Consider the following 21,136-nt stretch of genomic DNA (forward strand, 5'->3'; position numbering starts at 1 on the left):
TAACGAGATGGCTGATCTCTAAACATTCTCTGAGTACTACTATTATTACCACTCCCACTAATACTACATTAATTAATTTAATACCTTCAACTTAACAATAATAATAAAAATAATAAATCAACCATGATTTTAAACTATGTATTATCAATATTCATTATTCCAAACATGAGAAAGCATTCACCAAAAACATAACTGGAATCGCGCAAAAGGACTCCAAATCCCAACGGCCATACCCATTGACTATGTATTGCAGCTGTAACGCAAATTACTTGGTTCAAACAAACATAGTGCCACCGCAGCAACGTGACGACTGTGCAAAAATAACTACATAAAAGACACCACTGTTACAGAAAGACTTTACACGCTATTTAAACTGCCGATCGCGAACGGAACAAACCGTGATTGAAACTAACTGTGATGCCGCTCTTTATTCGTTGCGCTAACTGTCGCCCGTCAGTGGCAGACCCGCCCCTTTTAAAGCGCCAGCTTAATATGGGTTTCCACGGATGGAATTTATTTGATTCCTTCGTGATTTTTGCGGTCCTCGGATCCACTTTATACTTATGGACAAGGGATTTGAGACTCTAATCCTTCATTGTGTCCGAGGCCAAGGCCAAGGCCAAGGACTTGACTCCCAAGGCCAAGGCCAAGGAATTGACTTCCAAGGCCAAGGACCAAGGACCGACCTTGGGTCCTCGAGCCGGTCCTCGAGGCCAAGGACCGGCTCGAGGAACACATCCCTGCTAGTAAGACTCACCAATGAAAGCAGGACAAAAAAACAACAACAACAAATACAATTTACAGGTTGAATGCACAAATTCAAGTGCTCATTGCTAATGTTTCCCACATAACCTGCAATATTGTTCTGTTCATGAGTCGGTGGGGATAAACAACATGGAGGAGCTCTCTGCCATGCACAAATATATGATAAGAAGACAAATCCGCTGTGGTCGCTGTGGTTGTTGGCTGCCAGAACCTTCTGTGGGAATATTTTTACACGGCAGTACAATTTTGTTAATTTTAGTGGATTTAGCCCCTCTATAGTTCCTGCTCAACGTTTGAAAATATTTGACATAAATGACATAAGAAAATCCTATTTATAAGAAAAATGGCTGAAGTGGAATTCCAAAACAACCGAATTCATCAGGGTAAAATTATAACGTTGGACTGGCAGAGATGGGAAAAGTATTCACCAACGGCGTTGTTAGGCCTAATTCAGGGGGGTGGAACCTCCCTAAAATGTTCTTTAGCCCCTCTAATGATTTGGTTGCATTTTGAAATATATTTTTATTTTATTTGATTTTCAATATTTATTTTTGACAAAAAAAGACTATAAAGTTTGATATAAAGTGGCTAGAAAATGATTTATCATTATTCCCTTAAAAATGATCATAAATCGGTGGGTTGCCCCTTTCTTCAGTACGGCACTTGCTGTTCGTTGTTATTCAATCCGTTCCACTTAATCATATTGTGAGCCTGCTTAATCCTCAAACTAAAAGCAGTATAGCTTTTACATAATCCGTTCCACTTGATCAAGTAGAGAGGGTCCTGATTGACTGGACGTACAGTCCGTGATTTCCATGTGACTTCTCTTGCACTGGTCCCCAACACGATGGCTTGTCTTAGAACACAAGACAGTTAAAAGCAGGAAAGACAGAAGAAAAAAAAAAAAAAGAACGTGAAGGATGGACAAATGTGCCAAAATGTAATCTGTGTGACTTCAAAAGTATTTTGGAGCAAAAACGGTGTGTGTTGTGAGCAAAAGTCACGACATTAACATCCATGCAATTAGTCACAACACAGTAATGGACCGATTTGCCACTGCTTTAAAAGAGCGGGCATTCTTTGATGTTTCCACCCACCAAGTAGCTGGCAATGACAGCTATTAATTCGATTTTCATGACAGTATTAACTCGTCAAAGGGAAACTTTTAACAGTGTCGATTGAAAATGTTGGCCTTGATTTAGCCTGTGATTGTGACAACACTGTGACTTTTTTTGCATAACATATTTTCTCCTTTTTTGTGGTTAATGAGGTACACACACTTCCCATGTTTGTATAATGTACTAAAAAACAGATTGGAATAACACAGCAAATATTGACTTTAAACTTTTTCACGGTATTATCAATCTTCGTTCGCTGCTTGTGAAAGTTTTTGCTGACCTGCTGCACTCGCTCACATCCTGGAATATTTTGACATGTGGAAAGGTTCCTCCCAATTCCCTTGTCGTATTTGTCCACCGTTGTAAGACTACTGCATGCGGCACAATGTAACGGCATTCTTTGTCTTTCGTTTTTATTTTTTTTTTGCCGTCCACACACTTTGTATGCACTGACTGCTTTGACCTTCCTACAGTTATCTGAGTGTCGGTGTTGGCGCGCAGCTTAAAAGGGACGTGCCATATCTACCAATTAATTTCTGTGTGTCGGTATCCCAAAGTGCTTCCTGTTTTTTGTAGCCAATTGCATGTCATTGACATTGTCAATCCCCATCAGCATAGAGCCAGTCACGAGCAGGGATGTACAGGAACAGGAAGAACGCTTCACATGATTGGCGGAAGCCAATGAACAGGTCGAAATTATAAATGTAGTTCTAGTCATGTATTAAAAACGAAAAGTAATGACCCTGTTTTGAAATTACCTAATATTTGAGCAGCTCTTCTCACATGTATTGGCCAATTCTAGACCAAGTCTGAAAAGACGTTTAAAAACGTCTTTTCATTTGTGGTGGTTGTCATTTGTGTTGCACACAAGCAGAAAGTATGCGAGAGCATCACATGTTGAGACATTGAGAAATCTTCACGTGTGCATGACGACTGCCCCATGTACCGCAGCTACATGCATATGGCACCCCTTGAGCAGCTGCATGTACTACTTCCAGTTCACCTTCATTATCTTTGATCTGGATCTGTAAATATTTATGTAAGTGGTGGTTTTTTTTGTGCCTTCTGCATGATTCAGGCATGACTTTCGCCTTAAGCCAACCTATTTCGGAGACACACGCAGCTTGTCTCTTGGATCGGGGGGGAGGCTCTTTTCTGATCTTTTGTAGCTTCCACATGAGCCTGAATTTTTGACTGCAACCCACGGTTAACTGGCTTCGGCACACTATTTACAAATCAAGTTCCTTTCTTTTTTTGAAATGATAATGATGTCCATATATGTACTGCTTAGGGTTGTTACTGTAAAATATTTTAGAACCGAATACAGTAGTACCACTACTTACGAAATTAATTGGTTCCGGAAGAAATCAGAGAATAGTTACTGTTAAGCGGCTTACGTCAGAGGATTCGGCCATTTCAAGTTAAACTTTTGTTGGTGATTTAACTCTTCATTTGTGGTTCCTATGACCAAAATATAGTTTTCACTTCAAATGAACTTTTTTCCCCCCACCTCAGGGCCTTTCCTAGGCCATGTAGTGGAAGGGCAGGGTTATAAGTGGGGGTGTGAGTATGTGTATCACCACTGTGTGTCAAGGCATGTTGTGGAATGCAGCCACTTCTGAACTCCTCTCTAAAGGTGCGATCATTCTAACGGTTGAGTGACCTGTGCCGTCCACTCCACGGCTGCTTCTCCTGTTGCCCTTCTCTCTGCTCTGTCATCTCTTGGCCCTCCAAGGAGGATCAAACTCGGCCCATCAAAGTCTCCCTCCCTTTCCTCCCTCTGTCACGAATGTCACTTGTGCACGGGGCATACTAATGAGATGACAGACGAGGGCACTGGGGGTGAGGCTTCGCTCAGAGCTGAGCACAGGCGATATGTGTCGGGGGTTATGGTGGTGGTCGTCAAGGCGGGGGTCTTCTTCACATTCTGCATCTGATTAATGTGTATGTGCATGCCTCTCACACCACAACAGTGTGGGTGGAATAGGAATGACAAGGGTGGGTGGCAATGCAGAGAAAGAGGAGGGTGAGAGCAGAGAGGCAGGGCGACGGAGACGATAGAGGAGGAGGGGAGATGAGAGAAAGAGCAAGCAAGTTGGAAGGGGAATCTAGCAACAGCGACGTTGTGCAGCGGGTTGGACTCCTAGGCGGCATCAAGCTTTACTGTGCAAGCACGTGCGCGCAAACACCCGTTCGGCTGATAGCAACGTGCACCTTGGGAAGCTCTCATATGTAGTGCTGGGAATTACTCGTGTCTTTCTTCATGGAGCCGCAAACTTTGAGTGGGGACTCAGAAACGACCTCGCAACCAGTGAGTAATCGTGTGTGTGTGTGTGTGTGTGTATGTGTGTGTGTGTGCGTGTGTGCGTGTGTGCGTGTGTGCGTGAGACGGATCCTACCAATGAAATCATGTTCTCCAGTCACATACAATGATACGCAACCTTGTCTTAAGAACTGTACTTACTGACACCATTCAGCGTTTAGCTTTTAGCCTCACTTCTTAAATGTGTCTATTCTATGTTGTAATTGAGTGCGTCTTTTTTCACGCCAAAAGGCACCGAATCTTCCGAAACTTTAGTTGCACTGCCCAGCTCTGGAATGACAGGTCATGTGACCAGTGCAAGCCAATCACCGCACAGTTTCTGACGACGTTTCATCAAAGTGAAACCTGTTGATTTCTGTCTGTAGTCTATGAAAGCAACAAGAGAGAACACGCTCAGTTATGCATTGGTTGTGTTGTCAAAATCAAACCGAGAATAAAGGTGCCACTTAGTCATTCTTGGCTCTCGGGTAGACACCAGCACAGAATCTATTTTAATTTCACAAAAGGCAGCCATGACATAACCGGAGTTTGCAGTTCATCTGACCCAGCGTGTCGATGCAACGGGCTAGAACACCCCCACACCCCCAAACCATCCTTCCATCAATACGCCCAGACATAAAATGCCCATCCATAGCCTACGAAAAAGGAACAATGGCACAATACGATGCCCAAAGGTAAGTGACCCGCGTGCACATTACTTCTGTGTGCGCTCCTCGTGATTTCCCCTGGGACCAAAAGTGTTTGTAGGAAAGACAAATCAGATGAGCCAACACTGCTCCTCTACATGAAACACCTCAAGGATGGCAGGCTCAGCATCAGATGCAAGCTCCCCTTTCAGATGAAGCCTCTTTTTTTTCTTTTTTCTTTTCCTCATCAAGTGCCAGATGGGCGCAGTTCACCTCAAGAGCACCATCAAACGTTGCCATGTGACAAGTCACTCGCTGCAGTGCGTGTTCATTTTGTATGCAACAGGAGGCTATATTAAAACATTGCCTTATGACGTTTTGCTGCACTTGTGACTGACGGAGTGGTCCTTCAGACATCAACCAGAGTAAATTACAATGACATGCATGCAGAGCCACACACGAGTCTGTTAACATAGAATTCCAAGTGGAGTGTTGTGTTATATTTTAGCCTTCAACATCTCCTCATGATGTTGGCTACCTCTGCGAAAATGTAGTAGGATGGACACCTCAGTCAATTCTTCCCCTGAAATGAAATAATGAATCAATATAATCTATTCAGTTTGGGAATTGTTTTTGTCTCTTCGAAAAAAAAAAATGATCTGGGCCATTTGTATAGGAAGGTGGGCTTCCTCGGAAACGACCGCGTTCAAGTGTGACAACATCTGGAATTAAGTTAAAGTCCTGCTAGTCGCCAGTCCTTCAACACCATCAGTACATACTTTAGAATTAATGAGGCTGAAAATCTAATAATTCAAAAACATATATTCACACCCTGCATCATTATAAAATGACGCAGGGTGTGTGATCTCAGGTTACTTGCTGTCTTGCTGTACTTGGTACTGTACTTGGATTCTAACAGCAGAGGGCAATGTTGAAGGGTTTTTTTTTTTGTTTCGTTTTTTAACCTGATGAACTTACATGCAAGTCAGTAATTTATTATTGGTTTTTTTTGTTTTTTTTTAACCAAGAGGGATAATTAGGGCTGTTGCCAGAATGGATCAGCATCTTTGAAGGCTCTTTGATTTTTACAAACAAAGCTCCTTTTTTCAGCCTGTGAATAATTGAACGCCAATTTCTTTTGCCCACCCAGGCGACACTTTACTCACGTGTCTCCCACTCCATTTAAATCTGATTTTATGTATGAATTTATCCTTGGGGAGATGATTGTCCAATCAATTGTATTGCTCCATGATATAATCATGACTTATGAGTGGCGACTTGTTTAGTCCTGAGACTCTCACTCCATACAACCTGATAATTCTCGAACAAAAGTCATGCGCTGTGGTTAGACTGTGTGTGCTGGCCAATATAGTTGGATCGGATAATGTTTCTTCTCCCTTTCCCCCTTTTTTTCTCTGCAGAACATCAGTTTAACCAATTTCAACTGTGTCATACCCCACACTGGATGTGTGGGCATGCAATTACTGTGACTGAGAGGAGGGTTGGGGGTGGCATTAGTATCACTTGAAGCCCGTGTCATTAAGTCTGTGGCAACGTGCTTCGCCTCCATGCACACGAGGTGGTGGGCGCCGCATGCTGGAGCCATCCCTGATGTTGCTATGAGACAGAGATGTGGAAGGTTAACTTCATCAATAGCATACTCCAGCAGTCTGATATGATTGGAAAAAACAACAACAGGGCATCACCTTATAGAATCTATAAGGTGATTTGCTCTTTTTGGATTCTTTGCCAGCAAAAGAAAATGAAGACGGTGATAAGATCATTATTGAGTGTTATAACCGTATCACATAACTATGCATTCACTTTACACCGACACTCAACACCCAGAAACCCTTAATAGGAAATTAGGTGAGTGAGGTGTAGGCATAAAGGCTACATGCACATATTGAATTGCAGTCTTTGTTTCTATATGAGTGACTGAAAGTGAGTGTTGTGTGTATGTCTTATGGTTTCTAAGTGGGTTGACCTAAATTTAACAAAACCACCTCTGGGTGGTTTTGTTAAATTTAGTTTTGTCCCGCTCATGAAGAAGGCAACGGCTCCCAACTATAAAATCCAAAATCTGTAACTTTCGTTCTTATTTTCCGAATACTATTAGGCCATGCAGATATGTGCATACATACATTTTGATGGCAATCGATCACGGTTTTCAGATGCAGATCTTTTCACAGAAGCGCATTGGAGGCTCACAGTCTGGCTTCATTGGCTGTTGAAAATGCTTTTTTTTCATGAAACTTGATGTTAGGAGTGCTGTCTGAATTATGTCACTTGATGATGCCATATGGCTTTTTTTTTTAAAGCAAAATAGACCAGGAAAATGAACAGTCCAGTGTACAGCACATCAAACTTCACAGGTATTATGTGAGGTGGTCAAAAATGTCCAATATCTAGCACACATGCTATGTCATTGTTTTGATACTTAATGAGCTTCAACTTTTTTTTTTTCTTTCAGGGAATCATATGCAACCGATATTTGCACTATTCCTGTTTTTACACACTGCCCAATAGAATGCAGGAAAATGAACATTCAGTGGCAGGCTGCTGGAAAGTCTACAGTTCCTTTGTTACTCTCGGGACAATTTATCAAACTTAAAAGTTCAAATAAAGTCAAAACTCAAACACACCGAGGCGTTGATAAGTAACTTTAATGTTAGTTTGGGACTGCAAGAAAATGTTGGACTTGAATTTCGGCTGTGATTTGAAAAGGGAGGTCAGAGGAAGAGGCTGGAGAGCTGAGAGCTCTGCTGGAACATGATTGGCGGACTGACCTTTGCTCCCTCCCTCTCCTCAGCTCACGCTGCCTGATGGGGGCGTGTCTCTATGGAAACAAGCCGTTTGTGTATGTGACAGAATGGAACTTCCTTGTCAGTGTGTCGGTTAGTGTGTGAGAGTGTGTCAGCCTTGGGACGCAATAAGAGAAAACTCGGGTGTTAGCAATGCGTTTGCTTACTTGCAGCTTTAGCTTGTAATTCAGTGTGCATGTGTGTGACAGATGTGCAAAGCTCTGGTTTCATCCATGTTAGACGTCTACATGGGTTTCCTGTTCTAAATATCTCCAGAAGAAGCTCAGTGGGTGTCCCAGTGCACGTGTGTTTTTTTGGGAGCAACATGTAGATGAAGTAGTCAGTAGTCAGCAGGATGAGCCTGAGGAAGAGGCTCTCCTTTAAGCGGGTCTGGAACTTCAATACAGTGAGTAGTGCACGCTCTCTCGCTCTCTTTCGAACACACGCAGGCCACCTATGAGACAGATATTGCCAATCTTCTGGTGTATTGACTATTTTCATAAAACAGATCATCAAAATGCTGAGATGTTGTCAATGCTGCCCATGTAATGATTCATGTATTTGAATTTAAAATTAAAGCAAGTTGATAAAAATAATAAGAATCATGTTTTCTTTCAAATGTAGTGTTAGTTTTAAGTTGCATGTTGATGATGGAGCTCGAGAATATTTGGCACAGTATGTGTTGGTATTTCACCGCTAAGGACACTATATATTCGAATAACAGTTATAAACATACTGGGAACTTAATTTTTAAATGAAAATAATCTTCCCAACTGAAATCAAATGAAATGACATTATCCTTTCCAGCCACCCAAAAAACCCACAATTTTGTGTGTGTGTTTTAATGAAGAAAAAAAAGCACCGTATTGTATAAAAATGAATACAAAAATCAAATCCCTTTTTTAAAGTGTAACTACATTGGGAGAAGCAGAAATCCACATCTGTAGTGTTGTATCTGTGCCTTTAAGAGGCGTGGCCTAGTGGGAATAGAAACAGATGAGGAAGCTGATGTTTTAACCAGGTGCAGCCAGGAAGTGCCACCAGTTCATTTGGGGCCTTGTGGGCGGAGTATATGCAAATCGACGAATTCAGCAAGTGCAATGTGATTTATCAAACCTGAGACGGATTGCGGTGGTTGATTTCCTGCCTAAATTAAGTGTCAGAAAGGCAGGCACGAACCAGCACACAAAATAGCCCAATCTTAGCGCAAGCCAAATGAAAGGTGGCGAGGAGAAATGTTCCACTCTTGTCAACATGTTTGAAATGTCAACAAAAATGATAGAAACATCATGTGTATTCTGCAATGTGTTTTTGAGGCTTCTGAAGGGCTGACTTGGGGCCACTCCCCTATGACAAGACACCTTTCAAATCTACATTTCCGTGAGTCAGAGTCATTTCACTACTAGGCCCCGATTGTGTGGTTCAAAGCGGTATTTGAGGTATGCTATCCCATGCATACCTGTCAACTTTTCGGAGCGCCAACCTGTATAAACTACCAAAAAAATCCTTATAAAGAGCAAAAAATCCTTATAACATACCAAAGCATTTTATATGTCAAAATAACGGCAGAAAAAACTCCACGAAATATGAGTGATATATTTGTTTCCTTGTAGAACTTGCTTGTACACTACCGAAGTATGCAATGAATACGCTGTTGTTTTCAAGTAGGAACCACGTGATTTACTGAAAAGTTACCGGAAATGAAAGCATTCGAGTAGACTAGCACCATTCTGGGCAAAAGCAAACTACCTGTTAGGGGGGGGGAAACGGAAATTTTCAGAATCCGAATGATTTGTGCGATACGGCCATATACGTAAGATTCACCACAAAATCCGTATGAACTATGGCTAAACCGTATGAGTTGACAGGTATGCCCATGCGTTGACGCAAGATCGGCACTAGGGACAAGTTCAATAAAAATTGGATTGATGTGGTTGCAGGCTTCCCCAAATTGATTGAGCAAAGCATGTAGATTTCTTTTCTGTAACTCAGTCATATGGTTGTATGACTTGTACTCACACTTCCAATTCCATCACTTTCAACTTCATTTTGCGCTGCCAGTGCTTTCCCAAATATCAACGACGAGGGGAGAGGGCGAGATAAAGTAACACTGAAGACGAACAGGTTCAAGACTGATGATGTGTGTTGGCCCAAGCAGCAGAAATAGTCCAAGGTGAAGACATTGCCAGAAATGAGGACAAATGGACACTAAGACAAAAAGTATTTCTGGCCACTGTTAGCCATGATGTATCATTTCTACACACCCACGACATACTGGAGGTCTGTGTGAGCCTGTGCGCATTGTCCAAGACAATGGAAAGATATGCCAACTGCTGCTCCCCCCCTCAGTTCTTCTCCACTTATTGAATTTACTGTTGCGTCAGTATGCATTTCATCACAGCAGATGTATTTGATTTCATTTTATTGCGGTCTCTTCTTTCCTTCCCCTGACTTTTATGTGACACTTGTGATCTCAAGACAAGCAGCCAAGTGAAAGTATTTCTATGCCTCTTTTATCCTTCTGAGTCACATCTGATGTGTGACTCACTTGTTGGGAAACAAACATCAACAGAAATCTTTTTTTTCTTCCTCTTGATAGATTGTGGCTATTGATTCACAGACATTCACTTGTGCGGAATTCCATCAACAGATAGATCTAGTGATTTCGATTTAGTTAATCTCTTTTCTGACTTTGCATTACATTTGTGATTTATGGAACCACATCCCGGCATCACACTGGTTTCCCCGTTCATGCTCACATGTGAGCAGCCACCAGTGGGTTCCTTTTGGGTCATTAAAAACCAATCGACCTGTTGCCATCTTGCCTCTCCTACATTCAGAGTTAGCGGTTGGAAGAGCGGGCAGGGTGTCTCAGTTCCTCTCAATAGCCACCACTATCCACCTCATATTCAAAAGTAAACACTCAGACACGCGCGCGTTCAAACTGTTGGTGCAACAGTTTGCTCTTCAGCTGCAAGTGTGTTTGTGCGTATCCCCTATTTGGAATTTAGTCCTTTCCAAAATCAAAGTGTCAATTGTTGAGTTTGATGTTTTAAGGCTCTGTCGACCACCTTCAACAAATCAGTGTCATATTTAAGTTTTCTTTAAGTCATATTTAAGTCTTCTCGGGAATCATTTAGTTCCTCATGCACATGCGCGTGGATCTCATTCCTGACTAACGGTGGCTGTTGCCGCTGCAGTGACGGAGCCAGGATTAAGTTCCTGTGGTGCAAACAGTGTTGTCTTTGTGTTTCATTGAGTGCATATGTTATCCCTCTGAGTTTCTCTCACAGGTAGAATTTTTTTATTCCCCAAGTGAAGTCTCGCTACCTGCTTTTTGTCTCATCCTATGAAACAGACCCATCTTCTTTTTTTTTTTTTTTTTTTTTAATCGGTAGTCGTCCCAACTTGAAGCCCATGTGTACACAGGGGACGCTTTGGAAGATTTAGTTTGTTTAAAGAAAGTTTTATAGCTGCTCAAGTAAAACTATTGTAAAAACATTTGGAGCGGATGGCTATAAATTGCGCTGAGTGTTTAACCCAACATCCTGGTTTCATAGCAGATGATGTAAGACTCCCCTTCACCTAACTCGCAGCTAATAAATCACTTGAGAGCAACACGCAAGGTGACCAACCACTCCCTGCATGCACGAATACACGGAAGCACAACAAAAACAGCGGCACACATGGCTGCACGGTGAGCTGAGAGGGGAATTTGCAGTTCATCGAACAAAAACTAGAAGCTAGGAGCTACTGTGTGGACTAACATCACCGTGATATTTAGTGAGAATACATTAGAACAGTGTCGTTTTGTTCCTCCTTTGCACTAGTATGGTGTTTTGGTGAAACCGCAAACTTAAAAATGGGTCTCAAGGTGGACTTTTTTTAAGCAGGACGCAGAGAGATAATGACTAGAATCGTCGTTGAAGATGGAGGTCCTCTACGTGCGCGTTATATGGTCGCGTAAGGCATTTGAAGCCACCGGAGATGATCACTTTGTTGTTGACTTGCATGTGGTACAGTACAGCATGGTTGATGCAAACCGTTGTGGTTGCTTATCGGTCAAGCTCGTTAGCAATCGCTGCATCCTGACGACACCAACGATGAATTGAGATGTTAATGCAGTGAAATTTGATTTGTGGTGAGTGCAGTTTACATGTGGTTCTTATGCACAGTATAACTGTCCATCAGACTGCCTCGCCTACATTAGAGCACGCAGTGGCGAACAAGCCTGACATCTCGACATCTCTCTCTTTTGTTCCTTATTTTATCATCTTTCCGACGATGCATTTTGTGCACAGGCACACCCGGAGCATTAACTGAGACAGTCTTCCCCCGGAGGGATAACTGAGACCGTCTTCTCTCTGAGTGGAAAGTCGACCACCTCAAACTGAGTTTCCACTATAGTGGAAAAGGCCTTGTTGATTTTTTTTTTCCCATCAAGATTGAATCCGGATGGTTCTTTTCTAGTCTGAGCAGTCACAAAGCACAGGAAATCCGATCCGATTTTCTGCAGCGCTACGTGACAGTGACTTTGGGCACCCACACACACGGCAGAATTGTCATGTCTGTTCAAGTGCTGTAATGTGACAATAGATCATTTTACATTAGATTCACATTCACTTTTGTTCCTTCATGTTATTCATTCATCTTAAGCATAGCAAAACCTGAACAACATGAGACGGATATCATATTCCACATCATAGCAGGGTACTCTTAGTCATTTGTTGCCACATCTCCATTTCTGCTAATCTTCTCAAACATTCACACATAAAATCCGCACAAAACGTCGCTCCTATTACAGTGGCCCGATGAATAATGGGCGTTACCAGAGTTACAATAGAAAGGCTAAAAGTACCGTGAAGTGAAATTACATTTACATTTTCCAGCAATGTGATCCCTTGCTTGTAGGGAAATGCTTAGAAAATATCTGTATTTTTGAATAACCTAAAGGAAAAGGTTTTATTTGTGTTTGTGAATATGCCTGAATTGAGGGAAAGGGGAGACAAAAAAAGGGAACTGTGGAAAATTTTATGGGGGACTGAGGAAAAGATGAGAGTTGGGGCCTTTATTAGGTTGCCAAACCACCCCATTGCAGGGAATGTCTGGAAGTGATCACATCAAGAGTTAGGGTGGGGGTAAAGACGAATGCACCCCACATAAAACAGGATTGTCCTATATAAAACACACACACACACACACACACACACACACACACACACACACACACACACACACACACACACACACACACACACACCCATTAAACACACGCGCAAACACCAGAAACAAAGCACATGCCACTGAAATGTGAACAAGAAGCTCTGATCAGCAAATCGAGTCGTATCCATGGCAAGGTTTGCCCCTCTGTGGCCTGATGTGGCACTTTCACCACAGTCAAATGTCTTTTGATTTACAGTAATCCCTCGTTTATCGCGGTTAATGAGGACCAAAACCACCCGCGATAAACGAAAATCCGCGAAGTAGCGACCAATTAACTCATACAGGTTAAAAAAAAATAATAATAAAAAAATAAAGTCCGCAAACGGTCTGCGAGTCACAGAGAGCAACATATACAGTACCGTACTCCATGTATATGAAAAAAAAGGGAAGCCAGGGAAGTCCTCAACTTCATTGAGGAAACAGACAAGCTGCACATGAAGTCCCCAACATAATGCATGCTACACTATTGTAGCTTCTGTGTTTTGTTTAGGATTATTTCTCTGATTGCTCAATGCCAAACTCACCCAAACACGCGTCTGTCAGCCTCACTTTCTTCACTGGGCTACAGTAATGCAGGAACAGAAAGGTGCCTTCCCCAAACAGATTGCAGAGTCAAAAACATTGATTTGTCTGAAATACAGGAGATTGATATAGATCTAAGGGGGGGTGGCTAGCCCACCCTGATTTATGATCGATGTCGCGTATGAGAAAAACTATGTGGCTGGAAGTATATGGGTGGAAGATGTGATTCCTTTCCACAAAGAACTTGGATCCGCTAATGTTCTCCTGAAATACATACAAAGACCTTTTTCATTGTTGTCAGTTTTTTTTTTTTTTTTGTGTTTAGTTGCTTTCACCTGACATCTTACTTCTCCAGGTAGTGTTTTGGGATTTTGCCCAAGGCCTTTCCCATATACTGTACTCAGGTTAGGTTACAGCCAATCGATAGATAGCAGGCTTAGTTCATGTAAATCATTGGAAGGAAATAGCCAAAACTGTTCTTTACCTTTAATAGTCAAGGGAAATTGTTTGATTCGCGTTTCTTTGTTGTCGTTGGCTTGGGTTGCTTCGTCTCGGAACTTTGTGGCCAAAACTTGTCAGGAGGCTTGTGAAATAGGCCGGTGATGAATCAAAGGCGCAGACCTAGTTGACAGTTTTCTGGTCGCGAATGTCTAAGTCAGCCACAACACGATCACGATTTCTTCACATTCATATTGATTTTGAAGCTATCATAAGATGACCACGGCAGACAACAAGGTCTCCTTTGACGATTTGAATGGGAAGTCTGGTGACTCACTGATGTCCAGGAAAATTCTGTTCAATTTTGTCCAGCTGCAATCACTAGGACGACATAGAAAGTCGCCACTCCCTAGTAGAGCTACAGAAGCTTACTGTAAATGTATCCTGTGCATCATGTGACTTTCTGGAAAAAACGTTTTCATCCTCATGCAGAAAATATTCGTTACACATTAGTCTCACCTTCTCTGCATTTTTGAATGGAGATGAAAATCAATATGTTGCAATTTTGTCCATTGCAAACGTACAGATGAAAATGACCTTTGTCAGTTCTAATTTTAACAGGCATATTACATTGTGTGAACTTGTATTTTCCGCTATTTTAAACACTAACAGACTCTCATTTAACCCTTTCAGGGACTGCGGTTACTACAGTGGACAGCTTATCATGTTAAAATTATATAATGTTAAAATGATATCCGTTTCTGGCTGTATTATGTTATACTTTCCCTTGTGGATTGTATTTTATCATACTAGTTTTTATCAGACGTGGGTCAGTACATTTCCCGGCCCATCATTCGCCAGTGGCCAGACCACCCGTTCGTCATCATCAGTCCGTCATTATGTCAAGCAGACCAAATCTGTCGCCGTCAGTCCATCTCTCCGTTATCGTTATGTTAACTGTGCTTTCGGCGCCGCTATTTTCCAGATCTTCTTATTCTTTTGCGTCAAGAATGTACTACTTACTACCACATTCAATCGCAGCACAAGTGGACATATTGCCTAATAAAGTTTAAAAACACACACACACACACACACGCAATATGGGACAATGTCAATGCAGTCTGCGGAACTGGCGAAAGGTATATACAACACAGCCAGTCTGTTCTGCCAGAATGCTCCTCTTTGTTTTTATCCTAAATTTTACACCACACAGAGACCCGATTCACAATGAAAATATTTGCACATGATAGTAGGTGGGAGGTCGTACACATCAGGGCTTGAGCAATGAATTCAAAATGAGCCTGTAGTCAATTTGGAGGGTTTACAAGCTAAGCATTTATCCAGAGTGCAACAATATGTAATGGAGCGCTCCAAAATGGCTGATTGAGGGTGAAAATACTGTACCTTGTAGCAACATTTATTGGATTCAGCATGCCCTACAGGACGCCGTCCATTTAACTAAAAACAGACGTGCTATTCTCTCGTGTATTTCATGTCTTTCTTAAAATATCACTTTGGCAAAATGATGTGCCTTCTTCTCTCTCCCCTCTGGCTAGTCATCTTTCTTATCTTATTTTTGGCATGTTGTGACTTGTCAGTACAGTATATTGTTTGTAAACGTCCACTTGACTCATCCTGAGTTAAACATTCGGTGTGTCTTCTTTATGATAATATTCACCCCTTTGGTGACAGCGGTTACGACAGTAGACAGCTTATCACGTTATCGGGTTACGTGGTGCATGAAAGGGTGGAAAACAAAATGTTGATAGAATGAAATCCAATTCAAGAGACACACGGTGAACCGGGATAGACTCCGGTTTACCCATAGCCCTAATGAGGATAAGCTAATATTTTATGTGATTGCAGGGAAGAGTAATGGATGGATGTCTCAGTCGGTTTCTGGGACTGGAAATAGAATTAGAGGTGATTTTTGAGTATGTGTGTGCTTATCTTGGTTGAGACGTACATGTAGATTAAATCACACTTGACTGTGAAGTGCTGTAGTGTGAACACTCACAGGCAGTAAGCACCACCCGTCTAGGGAGGTACAGTATTCTTGCAGAGCAGGCACATCCAGTTCACAGCTGATTCCACCCACTGAGGACTTGAGTGTGTCATGATGTGTGTGTCTGTGTCATATCCTGCAGAAAGTGTTCCTTCATGCCATCACGAGTGCGTGTGTGCTCAGGCCAAATGCCTGTTGGCTTTCACCTCACTGCATGAGCATGTGTTTGAGTGTGTACCATCATATCGGTGATGAGGAGAGATTGTAATCCATGTCTCTCTGTGTTTTTTTACAGTCTACCGCAGTCTCCGACGGAGGTGAGTGGCTCTTTTTCCTGTTAACAATTATTGTCGTTGTTGTGCTCTCGTGATCTGCTCATGCTCTACCAGTTCATGTTAATGGACACACTTCTCCTCACTGCTAAATGGGCTGCCTTCTCTATTGTTTTTCCACTAAATGAGAAGTCCCATAACGAGAAGTACTGGGGTTGTGGCCATGGCCGTTTAAATTTTAAAGTCACCGAATTTTAATGCTTTCACACACAAGGTTCATATAAACAGCAAACAGGGTCGCAGCTGGACCTGCTCAGCTTCTGCACCTTCACTGTGAGCTACTGATGTTTTAATGCCTTGTCTTGAGTTAGTTTGAAAACAAGCTTGCCACAAACTGTAGTGGCAAGGCGATGGGTCACATAGAAAGAGGCCAGATTATTTTCAAAATTACCTCGTGACAGGAAAAAAAAAAAACCCTACTAAAACTGCTGGCACACGACTGTCGCAGACATTTGCGACCTTGAACGAACCCAGACGAGAACATTCGCTACCTCTGAAAACACTCGCAGTTGTTCACAGCTCAGTGGGATAGGGGCCTCACGGAAAAATAATTGAGAAGCACCGGTTTAAATGAATGTTCTGTGTCTGCCACCCTGTTGTTTCTTGACATGTGACGAGACAAACAAAAGGTATTGATTGTGGATCGTGCTAATGCTTTGACACCTCGCTGCCAAAACAAATGGGAGATAAAGGAAGGAGCTGGGGGGTGAAGGAAGCAAAGAGACAAAAGGGGTGCAGACATGTTGATTTTGATTGCTCACTTGTCACCTGCACAGTGGAAAGGAAAATATACAACACAATAGACACCGACTTATTGACACACCTCAATAAAAAGCCGATCAAGAGGCAGAACAGTTCACCTGCAACAGAAAATACAAAATAAAACACATATGACTTCTCATTTTTGAGGGAAAAGAAAATGTGCTAATTTTAACGTTCTGTCAGCCAATGGTATGGGCTGCCCTCACGAGGACCGAGTATTAAAAATAAGACTGGTGTTGGCTCGACACCGATACCTGGTATCGGTACTCGCCCATGCCTACGTATGTTTCATCATATTTTGTGTGTATTTATACGTTGTGAAGCTTCATATGTCCACTCATTGAGACTTTCCTAACATATTTGTTAAACGGTAGCCTGCTAACTGAAGCATGTCTCTGAAGTGAAAGTCCAGATAAAATGCTTACATTAGCAAAAAGTGGTCACCATGTTATTGTCCACCCGGTTAGCACGCTAACATACTTTGCAGTTTGCACATGTGCCGTACATGGAGAACTTACAGTTTACAAAAAAAAAAAAAAAAACTGTGAGCTTATATGCGTTTCTAACAGCATAACTTCTCCTTAGTATGAGGAATATGGAGTTGAGTGAAAAATGTCAATTTTTTTTGTTGTCAAATGGGGACATCTGAAAGATATTTTATGGTCATATTGACTCAGTATTGCTCAACCTTTATTGAATCGACCAGAGGAATTAATTTTAAGGACTATTAATTCTTGTGGTTGTCGTTTAAAGTGAGGCCACACCGTGGCCAACTGATGAGCGCGATCGCCTCGTAGTTCAAAGGTCATGGGTTTGTCTCTGGGCTTCAGCCTTCCTGTGTGCAGTTGGGGTACCTTCCCCGTGCTTGCGTGGGTTTTCGCTCTCTCTCTCTCTCTCTCTCTCTCTCTCTCTCTCTCTCTCTCTCTTTGGAAGGCTTCTGAAGTCACAGACAGCAGCAGTGTCCGTGTCTCTTAACTACCTCCTAATGAATACTGCAGTGTGTGCAGGTGCCTTTGCGCGTGCGTGTATGCACGTCCTGTCATTTTTCCTTCCCTCCTCCCTCAGCTCTGAATTATTTATCATTTCAAGACCTGTGTAGGCATGTATCACTTACCCACTGAGCAGATCATTGGTGGACGCACGCCATTTTACATGCATGTGGGCGCGTGCGTGTTGTGAACCGAGTCTGTTTGGGTCTCTCGAGTTCTTAGTCTGACTCCATCTTTTCCTCCTTCCGTTCTTTTCTACCTTGTTTTCCCTGTGATGGTGTCGCAGAGAGTGTGTGTTGTTTTACCCTGTGAGGGGCCCTGTTAGTGTGACTATGGATGGAGGGGCTTGGCTCCCACTTAGGATTCGCTACTGCTGGCACCACACTGGTTCCTATCAGCTCTACCCAGGTGAGGAGAACCGCTGAACATATAGCACAGTGGAGCATAAAGTTAACATAGTGATAAATTTTTACATTCACCAACTATCTGTGTAGTTTCACCGGTTCATTGTGATCAATTGAATGTATACAGTCTTATAATCAAAACATTTTTTCCAACTATTTTCCCATGTATTTTTTGTGAAAATACACACACATTGATTGCCCTAAAAACACTTTCAAAACCGCCGTTACAAACGTCTTTACCCTGCATCATGTTCGAACCATCCTGAATGAAATGAAAGCAAAGCCCTTTGGGACAAAATTCACAGCAAAATAATAAACCTAACTTCTGGCGATAACAATTCACAATTTTGAAGTAATACACTCAGAATGGTCGATGAAAACACTGAAGTTCAATCATTGACAGGCTCTCATTACTCCATAACAGTGTGTTTGGAGAAAATAATAATTACAAAAGTTGTCAGTAACAATGGCAAAGTAAGATGGCTGCCCTCTGGTTACCTTTGGTACACGCACCAGACAGATTTTAGGTCGCTTTGAATATGTCATGTAAATGATGATACAAAAATTGTTTAGCGCCATCCAAAAAAATCTGAATTGAGCGTTCAGACCTGCAGTCTGAACTGAGCCTTAAATTTCCGTTTCTACTTACTGACAATGAAGATCTTAGCAAATGTTTGCGCTAGATGCGTTGAGTTGAATTGAGTAGGATTGATTTAGTGATTGAATGCTTCCAAACAGACAAACTACCTGTAGAGGGGACACTCATACTTGGGTACATAATTAACTGGCCTTGTCTGTTGTGACTTGACGTGTTTGGAGTATGACTGTATTTCACAATCCAGATCAAGATCGGGAAATGTTTTGTTTTGTATTTTGTTTTGCGTTCTGTGTATTATTTTTTTTAAGTGCTTCACTTAAATGCAAGCCAAAAACAAAACCACTCCTGTATGCCAAAGCAGTGGCAGTTGAAAAGGGTTCGGACGATTGTTGCAGAATAGTTGTGGAGTGGAGTGGGAGTGAAATGGTCTGAAACCGGTTTATTGGATGGGTGTGTTGCTAATCTCAATGGTCTGGTGATTAAACATTTTCCGCCTAACTAATTGTGCAACGCAAAAGTTCAGCCAATTAGTTTAAAAAGTGTACAATGAGGTGAGTGAGTCAGAATTGAGAGAGTCATTCATTTGATGAATAATTGTCACAGAGGACATTTTGCTATAAATATAGTTAGTTTTCATTAGGTTTGTAAATGGAAAATGTAGGTTCAGTTAACTTTCATTGATAAAAAAGCATTTCCATTTTTATTTTATTTAGTGGACAACATGTTTTTGAAAGTTTAAACTTGCGTTACTTTTTTTGTTTTTGTTCACTAAAAGCTTCTGTATGATGATATTAATAGTACATGTATATCTCTTTTAAAGCTCTCAAGATCTAGTTTAGCCATTTCATCATCGTACGAACCATGATAAGTTAAGAATGTGATGGTACTGTCTTTTATTGGGGTGGTGGAGGGACACTCATAATCAGCTTGTTGATTAAATGCTAAAAAGAGAGCAACATTTCTCATGCTACAATCCAAATTGAGTTGGATTTTTAAAACTGTCAGTCAATTTTTAACTGCCTGTTTCTATTATCATCTAATGTACCGTATTTTAGCTTATCTGCTATTTCTCTCTGAGTTGTATTATTTATTGAATAGTTCAGGTAACCAAAATATTAGAAACAGCTACGTAGTTTAGTTTAGTGCTACCACTGGAAAATCATAGAAATTAATAAGAATAATATCTCCCTGACAGTGTCAATCAAAGTAAAGCGTCATGACCTTTGTATAGGCGGCATTTTTGTTTTATAGCTTGGTGTGGAGCCATTAATAAGCCAACAGTTGTTAGAACAGGGTGTGGAAGTTGATTCCCCAACGTCTGAAAGATTTAATGTGTCTTTGTAAATTGTTCAATAATAGTCAGTGATCTTGTGAATGAACTGATATGGATAAGTCCTCAGTGGATCAATTTCATTTCGATTGAAATGTGCAGAGAACGTTTACTTGTAAAGTCACCCAACTATGAAATGCACACCATACCAGGAATTGCTCACTGTGCTCTTTAGAGCCCAACAGTGATGAATGAACAGAATTACAACAGAGTAAAAACAGCTGTGTGAAAATGGTCACCGAAAAGGTTAATGTGCACAATTGCAGGATTCACACCGCAATCACATGGGTTCTGTTTTGGGCCAGATTTGGATCTTCTTGTTCATTCAGTAGCTTTTCTTGGCCACCTGATGAGTAATTCCCCAAAGCACTTTTTTTTTTTTTAACTGCACAGGACATGTTCACCCGCGACCCTTGTGAGGATAAGTGGCTCGACTAATGGCTGAATTTCAAAAAACCACCGCAGCTGAAATAAAGTGCTGTACAAAAATTAAAACAGAACATGAAACAGAAGAAAACTGAACATGTCATCAACAAAAAGTAAAACAGTAACAAAGGAAAAGGGGAAGCCAAGTCAAAATTTTTCTTTAGAATATTATGTTCACACAGTAATTTGTTTTCCTCCATAGCATCGCAAGCTGTTTTTTAAAGTACAGCACCATGAGGGCGGGGTAAAGAGGAAAAGTGTTATAGAATGGCTGAAAATGATAGAAGTACAGTCATACCTCGGTTTTCGACCATAATCCGTTCCAGAAGGCTGTTCGAAAACTGATTTGTTTGAAAACCGATTTGTTCGAAAACCGAAACCACGCTCTTTTTAAAAAAAAAATCTTTATTGAACACATCTGTTCACAATGGAAAGCTACACGAGGAAGCGTCACTTCCTCGTCTGCCCGAG

At 41.6% G+C, this 21,136-nt stretch overlaps 1 protein-coding gene across 4 annotated transcripts in view; it reads left to right on the forward strand.

Moving 5' to 3' along the window:
• Positions 1-21,136, forward strand: part of rgs12b (regulator of G protein signaling 12b) — a 53,082-nt gene that overhangs the window by 17,928 nt on the left and 14,018 nt on the right. For all 4 annotated transcript variants that reach the window (XM_019889229.1, XM_019889228.1, XM_019889227.1 and 1 more), the window contains exon 6: positions 16,120-16,141. In XM_019889229.1, the coding sequence (XP_019744788.1) occupies positions 16,120-16,141 (22 nt within the window). The remainder of the gene's footprint in view (positions 1-16,119; positions 16,142-21,136) is intronic.

Source organism: Hippocampus comes, unplaced genomic scaffold (genome assembly GCF_001891065.2).
Source record: "Hippocampus comes isolate QL1 unplaced genomic scaffold, H_comes_QL1_v1.1 scaffold86, whole genome shotgun sequence".
Classification (NCBI taxonomy): domain Eukaryota; kingdom Metazoa; phylum Chordata; class Actinopteri; order Syngnathiformes; family Syngnathidae; genus Hippocampus; species Hippocampus comes.